The following is a 23,215-nucleotide window of genomic DNA, read 5'->3' on the forward strand; positions in this document are numbered from 1 at the left end:
GGCGGCGCGTCAGGAAGGCAAGCGGGGCTCGGCGGAGTCCGGGCGCGGCGGGAGGCGGGAGCATGTGGTGAGGCAACTCGAGCGCGTCAAGGTGAGGAAAGCGGCGGGGCGGCCGAGGCCTGAGCGCCGGAGGTGGAAGGCGGAGGACGGGCGGCGTGTGGGAAGCGGCGGGGTCGAGGTGGGAAAAGGACCCCGCGGGGATGGAGAGGAAATCTTAAGCGGTGCGGGGAGGGGCGGAAAGAAAGGCGGCCGGGCGGGCGAGCGGGTGTGTATGGCGGTGTTGGTGCCACGGCCGAGACCTTCCGCGCCGAAGGGCAGGAAATGTCTATACTGTATGTTCATTTATTTATTTAATAAAATGTACACACCGCTTGGTTGATTGCTTTCCCCACCCACCCACAAAAAAACCAAAACTCCTCAGAGCGGTTTACAGGAAGATAAAACATGAATGTCGGGGGGACGACGACCTCACAACCCTACTTTAAAACATGCAAAAGTTAAAATGCTAAAGCAGATTAATATTACCTCAGCTTTCATCTGGTAGACTTGTCTAAACAGCAATGTTTTTAGTTGCATGACTACTGCTACTACTACTGTTACCATTACCATTATAATATATCTATTTATATATACCACCCACCTTTTTCCCTGACAGGGACCCTGCTGAGAACATAGGGAATAATAATTAAAAAGCAATTAAACATCAGTAGAAGAAAAGCTATAAGTATATATGTGTGTATACACACACACACGTTTAGTCTAAACATACAGATGAAAACAACAATCACAGCAGCAACCCCCTCATTAAAAATGGACAGTTCTCAAATGCTTTTTGGAATAATTTCCTTTTCACCTACTGGCAGAAGAACAATGTGGAGAGAGCCAATTAAAAAATGAAATATGTATTTTATGGTTTTCAAGAGTAACATCATAAACATAACATAAAAACAAAAAGAACACATAGAGTACATACTAGGAGGGAGCCAGTCTTCACTTCTCCAGGGAGGGAGTTCCAAAGTTATCTGGGAGGAGCCACCACCAAGAAGGCCTTTGTTCAATGTAAATTGGGGAAGGTGTGCATGTTTGAGGGTATGAATTGGATTTGGGGATACAAAGTAGATTTTTTTAAAAAAATTGTGAGATAAATGTATGGAGATGGGATGGGAATAAGGTAGGTTATAACCATGTGAAAACACCTTGCACATAGTTGTGCATTGGGTATTGAAATCCTTGAAAGCTAACCAAGTTTTAGGCTTGAAAGCTAACCAAGTTTTAGCCTTTTCTGTTTCAACAAACCAATACACATACCCCTCTGGAATTGCTAATACTGTAGGTATAGGTGTGTGTATCATGAGGAGAAACAGGTGTACTGGGAGAGTGAATGGCAGACTGTGATGGAAGTGCTGGAGAAGATTGTGTGACACTAGGGAGGCTGGTGAGGAGTGACTAGGATGAGGGAATGAGCTGCTGCCTGTGGTTGGGGGTGTGCAAAGAGTCTGTAAAAGGTGGCGGTGGAATGTCGCTTTAAGGAAGTGTGGGAAACACATGCAGCTAATAATAATAATACAAAAACCAAAACCTCAGAGTCTGCTGTCGCTGGACTTCCCACTGCCCTTCACTCCACAGGCCCATCTGCTATCAACTGTTCCAGTGGAAGCAAGTCCAGTAGAGAGGAGGATGTATGCAAGGAGCACCTCACAGCTGGCCATCCCTACCCCTCAGGGCCTTTTTACCAGTAACTGCCCCGTGGGAAGGATCCTGATTACTTTTATACATTGTTTGTTATGTTGTGCTGTTTATTCATTCATTTATAAAAATGCAGTTTAATGTTACTTTTAAGCCACCTTGACAAATTTGTATGTAAGGTGGAATATAAATAATTGAAATAAATAAATAGTTTTGTGTGTGTGATGAAAGCATTAAGAATTCTTCCGCTAAAAGATTATTTATCTATGAAAGTGGATAGTTTGGTGGAGGTGAATGGTGTATGGAGGTATTTCTGGCTGTGTTGGATTAGGCTAGTGCAAGAGAGGCATATGTTCAAATGCCTGCTTTACCATCATACTAATCATGTGACCTTTGGCTAGTCGTTCTTCTGTCTGTCTGATTTACCTCATTGGGTTGTGTGCAATGTTCGAAACTCCCATTGTTCTAGGCGCATTTTGCAACGGAATTTCATTAGCGCGAGCAGCTTCTGAGCTCTGGGTGCAGTACTGCACCTAAGATTTCAGATTAAAACTGCAGAGTGTAAGGAAAGGAGGACCGTTTTTGCCTCCTCACTTCCAGCTACTCTCTGAAGAGACCCTCTTAAGAATATTAGGGGGGTGGGCAGAGGAAGGACTAGACCATGTGGAAAATGAACATAATACTCTAGCTGCAGTTCATTGATTTTCAGCTTTGTATTCTTGTTATAAAAAAAGCACACCTAGGCATTCTGTTGTTGCTCCCATAACCTTGGTTTAAGGTGCCCTTTAGTTCCTAACTTTCATATCTCAGTTTCTAACACTGGTTGGGTAGTTCTGGGTAAGACAAAGATGTTGTAATCTACAGACGCACGTGTAGGGAAAGAGCAAGCATATTGAGAGAATGTGAAGTAGTATTGTGATGGAAGGAACATAAAATTGGGGAGGATGTAAAATTAATATCATAGAGGGGTTTTTTTTTTGTGAATTGCAGAGACCAGTGGCATTCAGATTCACAGTTAGTGGTCAGCCGAGGACAGATCATCTGTTCCCAGCCATTTTTCCTCTTCTGCAGATATAATTCATTATTAATCTTTTATGTTGTGGTTTGTTGGATGAAGTACTTCAAAGCTTTATTGTCCTTTGCTTTGTCAGTCTTTTGGGGAGCTTTCTAATAAAGAACATAATTTCTTTGCTAGATTGAACCAAAATCCTTCTAATTCAGCAGTCAGATGCTCCTGGAAAACTTGCAGGCAGGGCATATAGAGGATGGGTAACAACAGGAGGTTTTCCTCAGCACCTGTTAATCAGATGTATATTACATCTGTACACAGAGGTTCCTTTTTATTGTCACTAAAAGCATTTGGTCAGACCTGTTCTCTGTGAGCATGTAAAATTACTTATAAAAGTAATCTATTGCTGTTGCTGCTGTCTTCTGTAAAGCCATATTGTGCTGTGTGAAGCCGCATTACTTTTTCTTCAATTTAGTTCACCATCCCCATTTCTAAAGTAAGCAAGCCATTTTCAAAGCATGGGTTATGAATAAAAAGGTGGCTTCCTTCAACCACAATTTTTGGATCATATACAGTCATACCTCAGAAGTCGAATGGAATCCATTCAATTTCCAAAACGTTTGGAAGCCGCATTGGACGTTAGGGTTCCAAAGAACGTTCGCAAACTGGAACACTCACTTCCGGGTTTGCGGTGTTCGTGAGCCAAAATGTTCGACTCACAAGGCGTTTGTCAACCAAGGCCCAAGGTACAGCTATATAATGTAACCCAGAGTTCTTTGAGATGAAACAAAGTGTTAGCTCTGTCCTCCTTACGTCTGCTAAAGAGAAGGAAGAGAAGAGTGTGTGAGTCTCATTCCAGCTTATGCATTTAACACTAAACCATAGTTTAATGTTAAGTGCAAGCCAGCTATTGAGTCGTTGGCACCTGCTATCCCTCCTTGTGCCTTTAACACCAAAGCAAAGAGTATAAGTGAGAAGTTGGCCACTTTAAGTCCATTCCTGTTCATTTGTGCCATCTTGATTCTTGAGTGGAGCAGTGATGTTCATGTGCAACTAGAGGTATGGCTCATCTGTGCTGTAAGGTTTGCAGTTGATTTCTGCCAAGAATCAGTGACTTGTCAGGACCACAAAGAGGGCACCAGATGCTTCTGCCGCTGGTTAAGCCCCATTAACACCCATGTAACTCTAATGTGGCCCACTCCCCCTTTTGACCATTTGTGGTACTTTGTACATTAGATATGGCCTTGAGATCTTTAAGAGATCTTCTTTACTGTCTTTGATACCCCTTGCAGATCAGTGGACAGCTCTCACCTCGCCTCTTCCGTAAGCTACCACCAAGAGTTTGTGTATCTCTGAAGAGCATTGTTGATGAACATTTCTTGTGTGCAGGGTAAGACTCTGTCCCTCATTCTGTGATGAACTGTCATTGTGCTGGCTATTTCTTAGCTGCATGGGTGGTCATTCTACACATGGACCTGATAGTCTTAATTTGGCATTTTTCTTTGCAGGCACATTTTCCTTGGCTTCTCTAAGTGTGGGAGATACGTCTTGTCCTACACCAGCAGCAGTGGTGATGATGATTTCTCCTTCTATATCTACCATCTCTATTGGTGGGAGTTCAATGTCCACAGCAAACTAAAAATGGTATGGTTCAAGCTGCATATGATGGGTATGGAATTGAGAGCTCTCCCTTGTTGTGAGTTAGGGGAATTAGCTAGGGGAATTAGAACGACTTGCCTTGTTATTGGTGGAACACTGTGGAAGGCACTTGGAAAACTTCAGGTAGTGGGAAATCAGGATTCAGGGAGAGTATTTTGCCTTGGCAGCAGGAAGTAGTAAGTATGATCTTTGGGCCATACTTGAAGTTGGATCCCATCAAATAGCTGGGTCAGGCACGCCAATTCTAGGGGGCGAGGTGTTGTCGGCTCCCTCAATATTTGTTTGAAGGGGGCCCAGTCCCTCCATGCTGGTGCAGCCTTGAAGAAGGCTGCACGGTGTCATGAGATGTGTGTGATGTTGCATGACGCACACCTCCAATCTTGGGGGCAACTTGGTGCCTCTGAGCTGGGTGCTCACTGATTTGCAAAGCGTGGGAACTTTAGTTCTCATGTGTGATTGCATCCTGTCTGACAGTTTGCTAGGAAGGATTAACACATCTGTTGAAGCCAATGTAGAATAATATATTTGCCCTTACATACTTGCAGTACTTTCTTATCACAGGTATACAGATTGCTTCTTGATACCCAAGCACCTAAAAGCTGCAGTTTATCAATCTGGCTAACAGACTTTGCAGATAATTTATAGGTACAAAAACAAGTGTTAGTAATCTGTTTTTGGCAAGGGATGTAGTTTCTTTTTTGTGGGGTAGTGGATGCCATTTTTTGTGCTGATCACAAAACCTCTGTGCACTCCTGGGGCACATGTATTCTCTTATCAACCTAGACCAATTATAGTTGTGAAGATATACTTAAGAGCATAATAGCCCTGCTAGGTTAGACTAAAAGCCCATCCAGTTCAGTGTTCTGTTCTCACAGTGGCCAACCAGGTTCTATGAGAAGCCCAGAAGCATTAATGAGTTGGGCTGACTTCATTGCCCATGCTGAGGCTGTTTCAGATGGGCTAGCTTGGACTTTATGATTACCAGGACAATCATGCAGTTGCATCATTTGCCCAGTACACCATTAGCCCAGCCCATGAGGCCAGATATACCCTTGACCTGGTCTTTGCCACAGAACAGATTGGTAATACTCCATTGTGAGTTGGTTGTCATGGATGGGTTGTATCCTGGTTAGCTTTGGGTTGAATGCACCTACTTCACTCTATTAGTGGTGAGGGCATTGAGATAGTCAGTCTGTGGAGACTTATGGAATCTGATGGATTCCTGAATGCTCTGAGGAATTTTCTGTCTGATGCTCCTGTTGCTTCAGGAAGGATGACAGTAGAGCATAGCTGGTGTAAATCTCTGAATCTGACAGAACACAAGTGAGAGTGCACTAATGCTCTTCATGTGGCAGCAAAGGCAGATAAAACTGATTACTTTGGCACCCTTGCTTCTGCACGACTAGCAGAGCTTCCAGTGGTGATAGATTTTTTTTGTTACCTGGCCGGTAGAGCATCTCTCTGACACCCTTGGAAGCCTGTTTTGACCATTTTAGGGATAAAATGTATTTGGACTTTGCCCCCTGCTTTCCTTCTCTCCACGTACCCCTAAATCTGTTCCAGGGGTTCCCTCAATCCTCTGGAGATTTGGAGATGGCACGTGGGGAGGAGAGGGGCTCACGCAGCAGAAATCCTTGTACTGCTTCCTGCTAATGCAAGGGGTTAGTTGAATATTGCCCTAGAAATTGCATGAAAACATGAATGTGTCTAGAAGACCCTGGTGTTGCAGTAATGTTAATTTACATTAATTTGGGACCCTTGCCCTTATTTTCCTCATGATTCAGGCTAATACTGATTTTTGCTGTACATCTTTGCTCACAACACCAGTAACCTTTGAACTCATGCCCCATTCTGACACTACATTTACTCCCCTCTCCACACTTTTTGTATTGAATTGTATGGATGTTTGCTTGCTTTTGTCTATTCTGATTTTGTAATCAATAAATTTGATTATGAATCAAAACGTCTCCATTGGCAAAAAGAGTGCAGTTGAGGTGCGAAGAGAAAGACAGTTTAGTTACCTGGTTGGCTTTCTGAAAGAACTAAACTAAACAAAGAATAATACATTTCCCGAAGAATTCTCTTCACCCAAAGATTTGTGGAGAGGTGGGGTGAAGTGGAGGCTGAAGTCTTCTGGGGGAAAATTCCTTTCTCAGCGGAGTGATGGAAGGAAAGGATGAAGGGAGCTTATCAGCTTCAGAGGACAGGTCTCCCTTTACAGGTAAGGGTGGGAAGCCAGTATGGCTTGTGTGCCACAGAGATGAGATGATTAACTTTTGAGTAGATCTCACTGCCACCTTGTTCACTTAGGTGGCCAATGGTAAAGAGGCTGGTGACCTCCTGAGGTGATGCTAGTACTAGGGTACCACAAAGGTACTAATGGGATCAAGCAGGCACTGAAGAGTAGAAAGGGGTGGGAAACAAAGCAAGTTTTCACAAAGCAAGCCAGAGTCTGATCATCTGCGGGGCAACTCATAGTTTTTAGTTTGCTTAAAACCAACCATGGCTTAACATGATGTGTGAACCAGGCCAAGGTGAATCTTTTTGAATTGAAGGGAATTAATATTTGTGAACTGCTGTACACAAATAGGTTCTGATTGTTAGGGGTTACAAATTTAGACAAACCCCTACTAAAAGCAAACCAGTACTTTAACTTTTAGAGGGTATTATTAACTGGCTTCATGTTGGGTTGTGCTTGGGCCTGTCATGCACTGGCTTACAACAGGCTTCCAGACCTGGTGCCCTCCATGTATTTTGGACTATAATTGCTGTCATCCCCAGCCTGTGTGGCCAGTGGTCAGGGATGATGGGAGTTGCTCCAAAGCATGTGGTTGGCCACCTGTTCTGCAGAACTCTTATGTTCTTATGAAATGCACCAAATTTGGCAAGGCTGGTGTGCTGCGTCAATCAATGTTGAGTCTGGATTAATTATGTTTATATATGAATATAAAATAGCAATCTTCACAAATCTAGAAAACCCTTTTAAACTAAGGTTTAATCACAGAAGGTGCCTACTCCTTCCTCCGTGAATTAATACTGTACAGCTCCAAACCATTAATTGGTTGGGTACTAATGGGACTAATTTGTTGGATACAGGTTTTAAGTGTATCCTCCTTTTTTCGTGGGGTCATCTATTGCCAAGTCTCTTTTCTGAGGCCCGGTTGGGTTTTCTGAAGTTTTACCAAGTGTCCTGCTGCTCCTTCAGGTACGTCAGGTTCGATTGTTCCAAGATGAAGAAATCTACAGTGACCTCTACTTGACTGTATGTGAATGGCCCAGTGACTCCTCCAAGGTCATCGTTTTTGGTTTCAAGTATGTTTCTTTCAATGAAACTTGCTTTTGAGATTGGGTGCGATATCTGCCAGTTGAACTTCCCACATTTCCATGAGAATCAGGAACTCATTATACTTGCTTGAGGCATTCTGGATTACTGCTTATTGTATTCTGCCTTTTAAGGAATGCTAAAAATCAGGAAAGGTATTGGTGTCTTTACAAATTATTTAACTGACATGGCCCCCTTACTTTGATTAATTGAATCAAGCAAAAGGGTTGTGTCAGTTGTGTCAATACATTATTACCTTTTCTGAATCAAGGGTCTCTTCCAGATAAAACAGATGCTAGCAAGAATTCAGTTTAACAGGGTGTTCCTTTGCTGTTGAATGAGTTAGCGTGACTATGGAGAAGGATCATAGCTTAGTGGTGGAGCACACACTTTTCATGTAAAAAGTTGCTGGTGCAATCCCTGGAAACCTCAGACAGAGCAGGGAAAGTCTCCTGGTTGTGATGCTGGGGCACTGCTGTCATTCAGTGTGGTCACTTCAGAGCTTGAACAAAGGATGGATGGATGGATGGATGGATACATGGATTTCCTCCTCTGAAAATTGCCCCTTCTCTCCTGGTAGTACCCGTTCAGCCAATGGCCTGCTCATGAACATGATGATGAGTGATGAAAACCATCGGGATATCTACATTAGTACAGTTGCTATGCCTCCTCTTGTGCACTGTCCCAGCTGCAGGGACATGGCCATTGCACATCCAGGTGAGTGGCCTATTGCTGGCAAAGTGCCCTAAATTAATAAACTTGGAAGGACTGATAGCTAAAGCAGTAATAATTGCACCTGTAATCCAATGTGGGGAAATGACAGGATTCACATCATTAGAAAGAATACTTATGCTCAATGTAATTTTCCTAAAATATTTTCATATCACATGCATTTCCAGTTATTAAAAAGTAGCAGTCACCAAAAAGTTCCTTTTTATGAAACCAATAATCAATGTGAAACATTGAAAATTTATGGCCATTGAACTTTTGTTCATAGCCATAAAGAACTTGTTTAGTTTTAGAGCCATCCCAATTCCAAGGCTCAGGTTATAGTTTCATATTCTTTCTGAAGAGGTGCCAATCGTGCTTCTCTAGAAATTCAGAAAACAACTATTTACTTTTCCTCTTAAGTTGGTGCTGATGATCCTTTGTACATGCTCCTTAGGTGATCCAAACGCCAAATGTTTGCAGCATGGGTTCATGCTGCACACCAAGTACCAGGTGGTGTACCCTTTCCCCACATTCCAGCCAGCATTCCAGCTTAAGAAGGACCAAGTGGTGCTGCTTAATACCAGCTATTCTCTGGTAGCTTGTGCTGTTTCTGTGCACACATCAGGTAAGAGAGTATGGGGAAGTTTGTGTGTCACTTCTCAGCCTCTGGATGAGAATCTGTGCAAGGTGAGCTTTGAGATGTATAGCCTCAAGTGTTGCATGCCTCTGTTGCATTTTAACACTGGGACTGCCCAGTTAAAATAATCATATGTTGAAGCTTCCTTTCATTTGGAACACTGAGAACATACCCCATTGCAATAAATTAAAGTGCTTCCACTTTTATGTATCAAAAAGAATTCTTCAGTCCTAAAACTCTACTTCAAACTGAGGTGAACTAACTTATTGCATTTTTATATTTTCTTTTAACCCCAAGGATTTTTAGTATGGCAAACAAAATAATGAAAAGGCATTGATGTTTAAAAATGCAAAATGACAGAACACTGTTTTTACCCTATTGGCTCTAAGTTTATACAGTTTTCAGACAAACATCTGAAAAGCCTGGCACTGGATAGATAACGAAGTCAGTGCTAGGCGAGTCTTTCTTGGGATGGTGAAAGAGACACTGCTATTGCAGAGAAAGCCCTTTCACTGATCTCTGTTTTGCCTTCTGCTGCTTCTGAGAAAGTATAGGAAAGGGTGGACTGGAAAGGTTAATGAAGGTGAGAGGAATAGGCCCTTGGAATATTATTTTATTTCTTTCATAAAGTTTATACACTGCTTGATTATATCTTTAAAAAACCCTCGAAGCAGTTTACAGAAAGGGAACACAATAAAATCAAGAAAAATTCACAACCATACTTTAACATAACCTGAACTTTCTAAACATCTGGGTAGCCTTGTCTGAACAAGAATGTTTTTAGCAGGCGCCGAAAAGACTACAGTAAAAGGCACCTGCTTCATATCAATAGGCAAGGCGTTCCAAAGTGTAGGTGGTGCCATACTAAATGATCAACTTCTTACAGATGCAGAAGAGGTATTATGTGGCACCTGTAGTAGTGCCAATTTCGCCAATTGAAGTGGGCACATGGGGCAAGGTGATCTTGTAGGCAGACTAGTCCCAAGTTATTAAAGGCTTTCTATACTAAGAGCAACACCTTGAACTTGGCCTGGTAGTGAGTAGGCAACCAGTGCAGACCTCTGAGCACAGGTGTTTTACATGACCTTGTGTTGCAGCATTCTGCACTAACTGCAGCTTCTGGATCAAGCATGAGAGAAGCTTCACTCAGAGCGCATTGCATTAATCCAGTCTTGAACTAACAAATGCATGAACTACTGTGGCAGCGCTTTCCTGGTCCAGAAACGACCATAGCTGTTGAACTAGCTGCAGTTGGGAAAAGGCACTTCTAGCCTCAGATGCTACCTGAGCCTCCAGCCACAGAGCTGGATCCAGAATCACTCCCAAACTGTGAAACTGCTCCTTCAGGGGGAGCGCAACCCCATCCAGGGCAGGCAGCTGACCAAATTCTTAGATATTGGAGCTACTTGCCCACAGTGCACCCCGGTGACCTCAGTCATCAAAAATGAAAGGTTCTATCAACATTTGTCCATCTTGGGGTGGGAAGTATTTGCCACGCTAAACTAAACTTTGGAAAGACTGTGCTGTTGCAATAAGGAACTGCCCAATTGACACTTGCATTTTTGGTCCATCTTTCCCAGTACTAATCTGTTTTGCAAATCCTTATATGGAGGTGCCAGGGATTAAAACTGCGTTGCTTACGATTCTTCTTCTTGTATATTTATTTATACTCCCCTCCTTTTTTCCCTGACTGAACTCAAGGCAGCTTACAGATTAAAAACAAGAATCACTAAAAACAAAAAGTGATATTTTAAGAAATGATTTATATAATTAAAACTATATACATATATAGTTTATGTATACATGTTTATGCAATATGTAGATGCTCCATTTCTGAACTAAACCAGTCATTGTCATAGATGTGAATTCTGCTTGAAAAAGAGGTAGGCTTGTGGACAGAATGACGTCCAGCTGGCCTGTGGGAAGCAAGGAGAGCTTTGATATACACAACATGCAGAAAAACATAAGAAGAGTCTGCTGGGTCAGGCCAATGGCCCATCTAATCCGTCACAGTTCTCAGAGTGGCCATCCAGATGCCCATTGTAAGCCTGAGTGCAGAACCTGAGTGCAACAACACTTTCCCATGCCCCTGAAACATTTTATCACTGCATCTTACCCCTTCCAAAGGGAACAAAATCTAAGATTTTAATCAGTTCTTGATATCTGACTATCTTGAAGTCATACTACTTTTGTTGGTGATTGAAAACAATGGTGCATTGGGTGCAGAAATTGCAATATATTCAGCATTTTCTAACCTTCCTTCGCTACCTTCTTTCAGATGACAGCAACTTTTCCCAAATCCTTTATGATAGGAGTCGTCAGCCCTGGTCTCCTGTTGAAGTCAGCCACACAGCTCTCATCTCACAGTGCCCTGCGGGCTTGGAAGAAGGGCTAGAAAGAGATAACTGTTACTGTCAGGGTGGAGCTGCACTGCAGCAGCCCCTTGCCGTGCCTCCGCGGGACACAGGAAACCATGTCTCCCCTGCTGTAGCTATGGCAAAGGAGTTTGTTGCGGACATCTTCCGGAGGGCCAAGGAAGCTAAAGGCACTGCCCCGATGGAAGAGGAGGCAGGCAGTGGGCTTCAGTGCCTTCTTGACTCTGATGGGGCCCTTGGCCAGGGCAGTTCAGCCTCTTGGGATCTAGGGAAGAGATTGGGGTCTTGCTTGCATGGCAGTGGCACTTGTAGCTCCACATCTCCTGGAACAGACAGCATCTCTGATGTGGATGGATCTCCCAAAGATTCACCCACTGCCAGAGCTGAACTGGAAAACCAGCCAACAGAGCCAGGCTACGTGAACTATACTAAACTGCGTTATGTTATGGAGCCCAGTGATTCTTCTGAGACAGAAGTTGGTAAGTCTCCCTTTAAAACAAAGCAGAGTGTTTGGGGAAGGAGCAGGTGACAGGGTTTTGAAGCTTTGGCACCTGGATCTGCAGGCACGAGCAAAGAGGCTCAGTAAGAAAGCCTGCAGCTGTGCTGGTTATTGATAGCCATCCTCTTTCCTAGAAGGCACAGAGTGTCGGGCCCATGCTTTTGTTTGACTTCCTGTATGTACAAGGAAAAGCTGTTTTCTTCAGCCTTGGGAATGTTTCCCATGCTGTCCCCGTTGTACAGCTACAAGCAGCAGTTTTCTTCTTGTGTGGCCCCTGATCTCGTGGGCTCCCTCTGAACCCTCACCCAACATTTGGGGGCAGGCCTGGCAGTGGGACTGCATGAGAGATTTTTGCTCTTCTCTTCTGGAAATATTGTATACAACATAGGGACTTAAAAGTTTCCATGTCTCCTATTAATGTGAAGCAGTGAGGTGGAACTATGCTGAGGCATGGAGCCTAGTTGTCCTAGGCTGAATGGGTCTTGAAATGCCAATTCTACTAGTATAGTAGCTGACAGACCTAATTGTGACTCGTTCATAATCATAGCAAGTGGCTGTTGAAGCTCTTGAGTAAGTCTATGTATAAGAGGCTAATTTTTATTTTCACTTTAAGGGCAATGGATTTGACAAGTTTGATAATTAATTTGTGACTTCAACAAGAGAATACTGAGTGTGCATGTAGGGTTTTTTCCTTGGGATATTTTCCTAATCCTACCTCAGTGTTAAGCAATATGTTTACAGTTGCGTAAAGGAAGGAATGTGTGTGCTCTGCAGGAAAAGGAAAATCAAACTGTGCCAAGGAAAGCTGAATTATGTGATCTGTGTAAGTTAGGCAGAGAGGTGCTGTGTATACATCTTGCAAAATTTATTGGTCATAGGGAGGACCAAAGAGCTGAGCACAGCACTGACCACTGACATCCTACTCAGCTTCTCCCCACCCCAGTGGTGGATAGAGGGTGTTCATCTGAATTCATTCACTGAGAGTCTGAAGGTCTGCATAAAGTATGAATGGGGGGGGGGGCAGACCTGTCTTCTGCATGCATGTGTTTTGAAACATGCTTAGCCAGAAAACTAGGTGCCCTACCATCCATTGAGTCATTTTGAATGATGGTTCCATTATTGCTTCATTTTATGCCCTTGGACTGATTTAGGGTTGCAGGTCTCAACAACTCGTCTTTCTGGCAAAACTAGGATGCTGCATTTCACCATGATTGCTTGGTTTTCATGTGTGCATTGTTTGGGTCCCTAGACTGGGAAACCTATTTCAGCCCAAGGATTGTGTTCCTTTCTGGGGAATCTTCCAGGACACATATGCCAGAGGTTGGTGGGGCCAGAGGCAAATATAGGCAGAGTGATTCATTTTACCTCCTTACAGTAGGCTGGTTTCTCTCTCTGCCTCTGCTATCCAGATAGGCATTTTCAGAGTCACATTCTAGCCATGCAGAAACACGTCTGGTGCAAAGCAGGGGCAGTGAGGGGTATGGCCTGTGGAGGGGGATATACCCTGGAGAAAGTTCTGAGGGCCAGATAGAGAGGCCTGGATAGCAGCATTTTGTCCTTGGGCCTGAGGTTCCCCACCCTTCTCTGAACCAAACAGAATGGGGGATGTTGGGAACATGATGCAAGAAAAACTTGCGGCAAGTAGGCTGTTTTGCGGCAGGGTTTGGCAAATGAAACATGATTATCTATGTTGGGGCTCTTGGCTTTGTGCTTGTGTTGGCTGTGGTGACAGATCTCCAGCCATGGAAAATGTAGACCTCCTGTCTGAAATTGTAGACTTGGCAAATGTTCAAAACATTTGACATGCATCTGTGGGCAGGGGTGTGCATGTGGGCCCTGCTTCAGTGTCCCCATGTGCGTCATTCTGCATGCTCAGTCCTCAACTTGCCCCATGTTGAGGTGGGAGGAGTCTTCAGGGGGTTGTACTCATTTTGCTTGAGCTCTAGTGAATTGGCTTGCACAGTTGGGAACCTACTTTATCAGGGTCACCAGTCATGTGGAGGGCTCTTCTCCCACCCCGGATGAACTAATATAGAAGCCCTCTGCAAACCACCCCATGCAGCATGAGGAGAGTTGCAAACTAAAGGAGGATGTGCTACATGTACGAGGAAATTGGACGTGGGAGTTGTGTACATGCCCTTGCTGCTGCCCACATTTAAAAGCATTTGGGTGTTAAGACACTAAGTATGCCTTATAATTTCCTCTTGGATGGTTGTGCCTCTGTGAATCATCCACTTTCCACGAATCTGTACAATCTGTAGAATTGTAGAGTTGGAAGGGACCACACAGGTCATATAGTCCAGTCGCCTACAATGCAGGGATATTTTGCTCAAAATCATGACCCTGGAGATTAAGAATATCATGCTCTACTGACTGTTGAAGCAGATTCAGTTTTAGACTACAAAAAGTCTGGGGTTTGGGGAAGACACTGTGAATCCACCCTTAGAAGCAAATGTTGAGCCTTGGTGCCTTGCCGCTGTAATTGGACCAGTATGAGGAAACCTGGGTTTCAATTCCCTTTCAGGTCACAAATCTGGCTTGGTGGTTTTACACATTGTTGTCTCTCAGTTTTGCCCGCTACACAGCACATGAAATAATTTCTTATCTTTTGATTTTTGCATACTTCCACCTGTATAGTGATAGTGATAGGGCAGTCTCCAAATTAGGAGTAGAAATTTATTTATACTTATAAAATTTATTTATACTTGTAAAATGTGAAGAAGGCTAATATAATGGGGAGAGCCTCAGCCTTTCATTCTTTTGACCCCTGATGCGATCTCTCTCTCTCTCTCTCTCTCTCTCTCTCTCTCTCTCTCTCTCTCTCTCTCTTTCATTCTCACTAAATTTGAGCTTCTTGGACAGGTGCTTCATCTTGACATCTGTTTCTTTTGACTGTGTGAGATTACCCTCTCCTTCGTCTCATGTTGTGTTTACTTTCAGAATATGAGGATGATAAGATCTCCTTGCCATTTGTTGTGACAGACCTACAAGGAAGAAATTTGAAGCTGCTGAAGGAGAAGGCTGTCTGTCAGGTGAGGGTAGTTTCTGGTCCCAGCATCATTAGAGAAGCAGGATTTGCAGCTAGCCTAGACTTGTGATTGGTTCACTTAAACTGAACCATCTTGACTTATTTCTATTAACAAGGTGACCTAAAGTCACTGAGAGGAATTAATTTAAACTCAAGCAGGTTTCCCATTACCACTTACTTCCTAAACAGACGTGTATACTGATTACTTCATATAACCAGAAAAAGTGTAGTTTTGTAACTAAAGAGAGGGTTGTATTCACTAGTCCTATTAAGAGATTTGTTGAAGTTCATTGATCTAAGTTAGTCATGTCCACTTATTTCAGTGGGTCTGTTCCAAATAGGACTAGCATTGGATACAACCCAGAGCCTTCAATACAGATCTGCTCACCTCCCAAAATGTTTAAACTGAGAGCTGAAACTCATTCAGAAAGGTATGTGGTGTATTCCTCTGGGGACTGCATCCCAAAAACTTGAGCACATGGAGGAATGAGCAAATAATTGAATGGCAATTATGTATGTACCAGCTCTTTGCATATGGAAAAACTAGAAAGTTGTGGAGAAAGATCTGAATCCTTCCTAATGTGTTAATTGTCCCCAGGCTGGGAATTTTGACATTGGGGAACTTTCAAACATGTGACTTCCCCCACCTACATTCTGCAATGGTACAGTCCCTAGAGGGCTGAACTTTCTCTTTTCTAATCATGTAGAATATCATACTGATGGGCCAGACAGTGTAGGAAGTCCATCACACCAGCAATACGCCACCCTACGGGGTGCTTCCACATGGATTTGCTACATATGGATGGCTTTTGCAATATATTACAGCTGTGCCTTAGAGCCTCATCAGGGAGTGGGGAGGTTAGCAGCAGCCACATGCTCATAATATATGATGATGGCTTAAAGGATTATTAGAGGAGCAGAATCAGCTTTCCCCCTCAACAGAAGAGTGATCTATTTGGTTACAAAATGTCCTCTCTCCAACTGGCGGTGTTTCTAGTCCAAATCTGCCTTCGTCCTATGACAGTTACTGAGCTTTCTGCTGCTGAGATGTTGCTCTGACTGTTAGTGTTGGTGCACTTGGCCTACAGAACTCACTAGCAGAAAGTTGGCAGCCTTCATCCTGGCTCACATGAACCAACTGCTCATCCATCATCTGCAACATGAAGGTCACTTATGAAAATTGCATCTCTCAACTACCCTCCAGCGCTAAAAGGGAGCTGTTTTGATTCCAGAGAAGGGCAGCAGGTTCCACCTCAGATGAGTCTCTGGAAGATGCTCTCGGCCATTTTGACTTTCCCTGCCAAGCTTTGTTAGGATTCAAGTTATTTTAGATTCACAGTTGGGTTTTGCACATTGTAATTTTTTATGCTGTAAATGTTTGAGAATTAAGAATTGTCTCAAGGTGGCTCTGGTGCAGGGCTGGCAATGCAAATGATTCCCCTTTCCTAAATCCACATCTTTCTTTGCCTTTCTAGGGCCAATACTTAACAGTGGAGCAACTGACTTTAGATTTTGAGTATGTCATTAACGAGGTGATCCGGAACGATGCCTCATGGTCCAAGCAGTTTTGCTCCTTCAGTGACTACGACATCGTTATTTTGGAGGTAGGACCATGTTGGATGTATTACCGCACTAATGGTGCTCCATTTGGGTGCAGTTTGGGCCATTGAGGAACTATGTTGCTCCTTGGTAATTTGCATCCTTGCAGCCATTGATCCTTTATTTCCAAGGAAGGGCTTTATTTATTGTCTCTTTTATTAATTTTTGATAGCTACATCGAATCCTTTTAAAGCTAAAATGAGAGAGATTTCAACATAAATAAAATAGCCAGTGCATGTCTAGTTAGCATTGCTACATTACAAGAGCCCTTGGCAATTGACCTGTTTGTAATACCCTCTAGCAAACCCCACTCCTATCTTGGGTAAAAATGAGCAGGGGTCCTTTCTTTAATTTTCTGGTTAGTTGTGACTGAAGGGGAGGCTGAAACACAGTTGCATCATTGTTTGAAAACCAGAACTCTCATTATGTTGGCCAATAGTGCCAGGCCATAAATAAAATGCTGTGGCCTAAGTAACTTAGGCTGGTACATGTGAATTGTATTCAGTACCAGCACATGTCATCACCTGTTTATGGCACCTCTGGATTTTCCAACTCAATAGGGCCTTTGAGTTTCCCATCCTGTTTTCAGGCATGATATCTAATTTGTACAGGAGCCTTGACTAATAAGGAGTAGCAGGAGACTTTCTTTTCTACCTCACCAAAGGTGACTGATATGGATCCTTCCTTTTTTAAAGACAGGGATGGCCAATTGTCTACCTAGTGTCTGATTATAAGGTGCAAAGCTTGCTACTGCTAGCCCTCTGCCATACTTGAGGGCAGATACCAAAAGATTCCAACTGAGAAATGACTGCCCCTGTGGGGATGGTAATCTGGAAACAGTGGCTCATGTTCTCCTGTCCTGTCCCCTTTATAAAGATCTGAGGAATGAGATCATTACCCCACTCTTTCTTACCTTCTCAGGCCACCCATCTGAGGCCGCATTGTTCTTTCTTTTATCAGATCAAAATGGTCAGACAACAGCAAAGGTTGCTAGGTTTATCGAAGGTGCAATGAGATTAAGGGCCACTATCTGAACTATCTGGGATGCGGGTGACGCTGTGGGTTAAATCACAGAGCCTAGGACTTGCCGATCAGGTCATCGGCGGTTCAAATTCCCGCAACGGGGTGAGCTCCCGTTGCTCGGTCCCTGCTCCTGTCACCCTAGCAGTTCGAAAGCACGTCAAAGTGCAAGTAGATAAATAGGTACCGCTCCAGTGGGAAGGTAGACAGCGTTTCCGTGCACTGCTGTGGTTCGCCAGAAGCGGCTTAGTCATGCTGGCCACATGACTAAGCTCCCTCAGCCAGTAAAGCGAGATGAGCGCCGCAACCCCAGAGTCGTCCGCAACTGGACCTAATGGTCAGGGGTCGCTTTATCTTTACCTGTCTGAATGATAATCTTGGCCATTTGATTGCCCTTTTTACCCATTACTGTCTTTTTTATTTGTATATATTGCTTGTTTTATGTTGCTATGACCGTTGGCTAATGCAAATAAAGTTTATCTTACCTATCTATCTTGCTACTGCTGTTTACCTCTCATTTCTTGTGAGACATACCCACCAGATTGGTAGTGGTACTGTGCAACACAATCCTAAAACCTGCCCAGGGGAGGATTGAAATGGGTGGGAGAAATCCTTCTCCCATGGTACCTCACAGTTTCTTGAGCCTGTGTGGCTTGGGTTATGCCTAGCCAAGGAATTAAGTATGTTGTGTTCTCCAGGGAATGTGAATTCAGACCTTAATTGCTTTTCCAGGAAGAGTGTAGCCCTCGTCCCCACTTAATTTTCTCAAGATATTAAGGGCAGGATTTACCTGCTGAGTCCCATCAGCAGAAGTTGCTTCTGGCACAGTGAGGCTTCCCTCCCCCTCATTTGCCCCCTGCAATTGGCTCTGGGCGGGTCAGGAACTCCTGGAACAGCACACAGGGGGAGGAGAAGTGGAATTGTTCCATCTGTCAAGCAAAAATGCTTGCATTGATGGAACCATTGCCTTAGTGTGATGTTGAAGCTCACCTGGTTGCTGATTTAAAGCAATAGTTAGATAGCAGAACTCTATAAAAACATAAGGCGCTGGAACAAATGATTGTCCCAAAAAGTTGTTCTGAAAGATGTTGGGCCAGCAATTCTGACCTGCTGGTCCTGCTGTGAGTACAGTGCAGTTCAGGTAGTTTACTTTTACCAGCTGTCAACTTTGCCTTCCTAGGTGTGTCCAGAAACCAACCAAGTTATTATCAATATCGGACTCCTGCTCCTAGCCTTTCCTTCTCCTGATGAAGAGGGGCAGCTCAGGTGAGTCTCTGTCACGCCCACTTTGGGCCTCTGAATATCTTCTCTCTTTGGTGTTATGTTGTATTAGGATTTTGACACAGAAGGACTTTTGGTAGGAGGGAGAAATCTTTTGGAGTGATTTACTAGAGTAGAAGGAAGCAGAATAAGCATTAAAATAAAGGGCTTAAAAGTCATACACTTGGCCTGTTTTGCTAGCTCACTTTTGCATTTTGGTCTTGATTTGGGTGGAGCTAAACGAATTTTTTGCAGAACCTCATTTTGTGTGTGGGGGGGGGGGAATAAGATTTTAATGAAATTTTACCTCCTCAGCAACTTTTTATTTCTGATGTGACAAATGTGGTCTCATGATTTGTCAAAATATTGCCCAATACTGCAAATAGTAACATTAATGTCATTTGTCAAATAGTCAAAACCACCCAGCTAGCAAATGTTTCCCAGTATTTACTCTCAGGTAATGAAATCAGATGCAGAATACCAATCTCAGTACTTGGGCAAATACTTGGGTAATAACTAGTATGTGAAAATAGCATCTGCGGAGGATATATATTGAGAGCAAATTACTTTCAGCTGTGGTTCTGAGTATCAAGTTCTCTTCCTGGACCAACACCTGGGCATAGGCTGGTGGAGGTTCATCAGTTGCTGAGATTAATCTTGGAGTAATTTACAAGGTACCGGTAGGTCGTCATGAGGTTGGGAAGAGGATGTTGCTTTTTGGTGTTCACAGCTGCCTGTCTAAATTGCCCTTTTCTGCTTTTCACAGGCCAAAGACGTATCACACTAGTCTCAAAGTTGCATGGGATCTGAACACCGGTATCTTTGTCACAGTCAGTGTGGGAGACCTCACAGAAGTCAAAGGGCAGACCAGGTAAGACATTGTATGATGTGCCATAAGGAAAATCCATCTCGGACAGCTAGTTGACTTGTTACCAGAGGTGCACAGAGACTGGGTATACATTCAGTATTATGAACATTGCACCAAAATACCTTTTGAACGCTAATTCTTCATGTAAAACTGCATCCATTTATTTTTAATTGGCTATGAAACTTAGGGCCTGTATTGAGTCTGTATTGAGCAGATTGTTGTAATCTGCTTAGTTATTTTTTGTGAAATAGTCTATATTTTTATAAATAAATAAAATAATTAAGGAGCTTGCTAAAGCCAACTGTCACCTGTACCCATACTGCTTCACCTAAAACCGTTCCCACAGCTGAAGGGTGTTTATAGTTGCAAATGAATAGACATTTCACAAAGCCTCCGTCTGTTGTGGATTAATGATACCAAGATGGGGGAAGAAACTCTGATTTCTTCCTTAGTACTTTGTTGGAGACCTGTTTGCAGACTGTGGATGCTGATAGAGCCTCATCTTTCCTCCCTTAGTGGCAGCGTGTGGAGCTCCTACCGGAAAAGCTGTGTGGACATGGTAATGAAATGGCTGGTGCCAGAGAGCAGTGGTCGTTATGTCAACAGGATGACTAACGAGGCCCTTCATAAAGGTAACTCAGCACTTTCCAGGAGGCCCCTCGCTGCCTTCCTCAAGGCATAATGGTTATAGGTAAAGGGGACCCCTGACCCATTAGGTCCAGTCGTGGCCGACTCTGGGGTTGCGGCGCTCATCTTGCTTTACTGGAAGAGGGAGCCGGCGTACAGCTTCCGGGTCATGTGGCCAGCATGACTAAGCCGCTTCTGGCGAACCAGAGCAGTGCACAGAAACGCCGTTTACATTCCCGCCGGAGCGGTACCTATTTATCTACTTGCACTTTGACGTGCTTTCGAACTGCTAGGTTGGCAGGAGCAGGGACCAAGCAACAGGAGCTCACCCTGTCGCGGGGATTCGAACCGCCGACCTTCTGATCGGCAAGTCCTAGGCTCTGTGGTTTAACCCACAGTGCCACCCACGTCCCCATAGTGGTTATAGTTGACTGCTAATGTTGAGGCAGGAAGCCTACTTCAAACCAGGGAGCCAGCTGCTGGTTTCTGCACCCGTCAGGAGGACAACAGCACATTATCTTAACATTTTTCTGGTGTTAGATGATGGAGGAACACATGTCTTTTTTCTAGGACACAGGACTCATTCTCGCCCTTGCTGTTGCTCAGGGCTAACTTTAAGTTTCAGCTTATTCCTGTGCCTAAATTGTAATCTGGTGGATTTTTGAAGCACTCATGCCCTTTTGTGAATTGCCTGGCCCAGATCAGTGTGTAGCTAATTTCATGTCTTCCTCCTCCCCCCGCAGGCTGCTCCTTGAAATTCCTTGCCGACAACGAGCGTTACACGTGGATTGTCTTATGAGGCCGGGTTCAGAAGCAAAGCTTACATCAGTAGTTCATTTCCTGCCATAACTGTGTGTCACATTCAACTACCTCCCTTGTTAAAAGTTTTTAATTTCCCTATCCCTTTTGACTAGACAGTTGCCCCGATGACCTTGAGTGCATCTTAATTGATTTGTGGGTAGAACCACACCCTCTGCTTCATTGTGTCTACATGTTGGGGAGGGGGGAAATATAAGGCTGGTCCAGACGCTCTGAGAAGCCTGCCTCTCCATGTAAGGTAGTCGTGCTAGTTGGGCTACACAGGCTCCAACAGAAAGCAGCTGCTCCTGTGCAGTTATGTCCATTTGTACTTGGTGAAACTGCAAGCAGACTCTTAAGAGGTGAGTCTTCTACAGGGTTTGTCATTGGGCCTAGAGAATGTCATGATTCCGGGGCAATGATTGTTAAGGAGACCAAAACCAACTTCCCTGTTTTGAGTTTCAGTGTTTCAGGACCCCCACCCCCCAGTGGATGGGGCCACAAATGTGTTTTTCATTCTTTTAATTTGTCTCAAGCAGGCTTTCTCTTCCCTGCAATAAACATTTAAATTTGAGAATGGCTGTTATTGTTTCATTTAATCTTTGAGAGGAAAAAACTCCCGTCACTTCCAAGGCTATATTACATTGCAGCCAGAGACGGGTTTAGGGTACTTCAGCTGGTTCAGCTATATTGGGTGCCACAACAATGATGTAGAACAGAGTACGCGAGATGGGGCGCAGACTTTTTAGTGTTGCACAGGGTGCCGCTGAAATTTGAGAGCCCAAAGTCCACCACTACGGCAGCAGCAAGGTGTATGTATATTCCCAAAGCCACTGTCTGCAAACTTAGGAGATGCTTGTGCAAGCTCAAGACGCCTTTTTGCATCTTTCAACGCAGGGCGATAGTGAAAATAAAGAGCGGTCCAGCTTTGCATTGTAGCAGCTTAAATGTTTTGTTTACACCCCACCATTCTTCCATATTCCGTATTTTTTGCACCATAACACTCACTTTTTTCCTCCTAGAAAGCAAGGGGAAATGTCTGTGCATGTTATGGAGGAAATGCCTACGGGTGGCATGCCTACGGATTTTCCTCCTCTAAAAACTATGTGCGTGTTGTGGTCGGGTGCGTGTTATAGAGCCAAAAAGACGGTAACTCAAAGCAGTGTACACAGACTTCCTAGCTGGAGTATCAATGCCCAGACTTGCTCAGGTTCAGCAAGGTTGTATTGTATCATGCACCTTCTGACCATATTCTGTCTGCCATTAACTTCTACTTTCTCATACTATGGCACAATTTTGTTTGCTGCTTTCAAGAGGGAGGGGAGAGATCGGAGAAGAGAAAAGTGGCAAGATTCATGGTGGATTGGGGGCGGGGAGGCATTACTCCCCCACCCCTGAGCAGTATTCACTTGAAATCAAAGCTGAGGTTTTTTTCCTACATTGCAAAGCAGATATTAGCACATTACCAGCAAAACCACTAAAAGGTTGCAATTTGAAGATTTTGTGTCCTGGATTTCATAGAAATTCCTCCTATACAAGTGTGAATACCTCACAGTCCTGTAACTGTCAAATAGCAGCATGTTGTAAATGCCTTTGAATAAAATTGCTGCTATTTGAGAAGAATTATTTGAGAAAAAAATTGCTTGAAATTCTTTCCTGCTGGCTGGTAGACAGCTCTGGCATTGCTGTCCTTCATATATAGCTGGTACAGGACTCTTTCAGCAGCAGCTACATGACAGTGAACAACTAGGAAATAGCAAAAGTAAGCCAAACAGGTGTCTGGTACAGTACTCTTAAATGAGAAGACCCCATCTGCTTCTGTGTTTGTCCAGCTGGAGGCAGAATACCACTTGCTGGAATCTGGCTCCCAGTACGTTTCCGAGCACAATTCAAAGTGTTGGTGCTGACCTTTAAAGCCCTAAACGGCCTCAGTCCAGTATACCTGAAGGAGCGTCTCCACCCCCATCATTCTGCCCGGACGCTGAGGTCCAGTGCCGAGGGCCTTCTGGCGGTTCCCTCATTGCGAGAAGCAAAGCTACAGGGAACCAGGCAGAGGGCCTTCTCGGTAGTGGCGCCCACCCTGTGGAATGCCCTTCCAGCAGATGTCAAAGCGATAA

The 23,215-nt window shown here is 43.9% G+C and overlaps 1 protein-coding gene across 1 annotated transcript; it reads left to right on the plus strand.

The window, feature by feature from the left end:
• Window position 1: 1 nt before the first annotated feature.
• On the plus strand, window positions 2-21,675 carry DCAF15 (DDB1 and CUL4 associated factor 15; the record flags this gene model as incomplete). Its single annotated transcript, XM_081893554.1, has 13 exons — window positions 2-91; window positions 3,988-4,085; window positions 4,204-4,339; window positions 7,560-7,666; window positions 8,257-8,393; window positions 8,842-9,012; window positions 11,303-11,878; window positions 14,839-14,930; window positions 16,402-16,530; window positions 18,726-18,811; window positions 19,572-19,676; window positions 20,190-20,305; window positions 21,044-21,675. Coding segments are annotated over 13 exons (1,899 nt in total), but the record flags the coding sequence as incomplete, so codon positions are not given.
• Window positions 21,676-23,215: the final 1,540 nt, after the last annotated feature.

The sequence above is a fragment of the Podarcis melisellensis genome (genome assembly GCF_964234715.1).
Source record: "Podarcis melisellensis genome assembly, chromosome: 17".
In the NCBI taxonomy this organism is placed as follows: domain Eukaryota; kingdom Metazoa; phylum Chordata; class Lepidosauria; order Squamata; family Lacertidae; genus Podarcis; species Podarcis melisellensis.